At 31.6% G+C, this 1908-nt stretch overlaps 1 protein-coding gene across 1 annotated transcript; it reads right to left on the bottom strand.

Annotated features, from left to right (window-relative positions):
* Positions 1–958: 958 nt before the first annotated feature.
* K441DRAFT_548452 (uncharacterized protein) lies at positions 959–1126 on the bottom strand (the record flags this gene model as incomplete). Its single annotated transcript, XM_067642960.1, has 1 exon — positions 959–1126. A coding segment is annotated over one exon (168 nt), but the record flags the coding sequence as incomplete, so codon positions are not given.
* Positions 1127–1908: the final 782 nt, after the last annotated feature.

Below are 1908 nucleotides of genomic sequence, written 5' to 3'. Positions count from 1 at the left end.
TTAGGCTTTTCTTTAAAGTTTTCTTCGATGCTTAAGTTGCGCAGAGGTTTTATTAGGCTTTCCTTTAATTCAGTTATATACGTAAGATCTTTCCCCCGCCCGATAAGCATATCTTTAATATAGCTAAGTTGCGTTAAGACCTTCTCTATGCTAAAAAATTCTTTACTAGATATGAAAAGCTAAAAGCCTAGAATTTATATAGTAGGCAAGGCAGGAAATAGAAGTCTCGGCATATACTATAAGTTTAACACACTTATACCACCAGCCTACTAATGTAGAATTGTTACTATTTATAAGGTATATATGCTAGCTTTCCATTTTATTTAGCTCCTATCCCTACCTCTATCCGTTACTTTTTACCACTAGTCTATATTATATGGTACAGCCCACGTTAACTAAGTAACTTGGTATAGCTTCCCCTTTTTATTATCTCTCCTTTTTCCAAGACAATAATATCGTCGGCGTGCTTAATTATATTAAGACAATAAGCAATAATTAAAGTTATTCGGCATTCTGCTTAACTTTTAAGTGATTTATAAGTTGGCACTTTTATTAGATTATCTATAGTAGATAAGGCTTTATTAAGAAGTAGAATCTTTAGATTTTTAAGAATGGCCCTTATAATAGCAATACGTTAACGCTTACTACCCAATAGTTTAATACCTTCTTCCCTAACATTAGTGTCGTATTAGGTTTTAAGACCTATTATCCAGTTATATATATAAGCGGCTTTATAGGCTTCCTTAATCTTATTAGCCTTAGCGTTAAGCCTATACGCAATAATTTCCTTAATTAACTTATTTAGTAAGTTAAGGCTTTAGGGGATAATTATAATATTATCTCGTAGGCTACTTAATATAACATTATAGGTATTCTAGCCATTAATTTTAATGTCCCCTTTATTAGGGTTAATAAACCGTTATAAGAGCTTAAAGACTATAGACTTGCCGCTTCCGCTTTATTTAATAAGCGTAACAATCTTCCCGCCCTTAACTATAAAACTAATCTTATTTACCGCCGGCCGGTTACCATCCGCATAGGAAAATAAGATATTAGTGAATTTAACACGCCTAGCGGTAACCTTAAGGCTTATTACTCCTTCTTTATCGACAACAAATGGCCTAGCTTAAAGAAGTTTAGAAAAGCGCTCTCCTAAACTAAGGCAATCTATAAGAATATTATATAATCTTATATTAAAGTTTATAAATTTAAACATACTTAGCTAGGATTGAATTAGAATAAATAAGCTGCCTAAAGGTATAAGACCCTTTATAATATAAAGAGCTAAGAGCCATACTGTAATTACTAGGCCAATCGTTTTTATTATATGCGCCGTTAAATTGGCAAATAAGCGCAGCCAAGACATTCGCCGCATTAGTATAATAAAATCCGATAACACAGAGGAAAGTTAGCGGTTCTTATAATTTTAACAGTTGGCTAAAATTACTAGCTCCCAATATTTTATTACTTCGTATTTAATCTAGCTTTCCCTACATCGCATTATAGTATAATCTTAACATATCCGAAAAAGCTTAGAATTCTTAGCGAGTTCGGCCTAGATTTATAAGACGACTATGGCTATTATAATAAGTCTAATATATCTATTAATAAAGTGCGACAAATAGACTGTAATAGTAATAATATTAATTATAGAAGGCATTATATTAAATAATAGGTAATCCACAAAATTAATAAACTGTTCTCCTAGGTTTATAACCTCTATAACTTTTATAAAGCTTTTATCGTTATAAAAGTCCATTAATAGTTTTATAATGTGTCTAAGGGCTCCCTCTTTAATGTTATGCTTTAAAGACGTTATAACCTACACTTTTACTAGTAGCATAGGCAGTGTTATAAGAAAGTAAAGTAGCGACTCTATACAGAACTAAAGTTCTTAAATAGGTAAGG

This window comes from Cenococcum geophilum, assembly GCF_001692895.1.
Source record: "Cenococcum geophilum 1.58 unplaced genomic scaffold K441scaffold_10, whole genome shotgun sequence".
Taxonomy (NCBI): domain Eukaryota; kingdom Fungi; phylum Ascomycota; class Dothideomycetes; order Gloniales; family Gloniaceae; genus Cenococcum; species Cenococcum geophilum.
The sequence above is the reverse complement of the archived record's forward strand: the minus strand, read 5'-3'. Positions and strand labels throughout refer to the sequence as shown.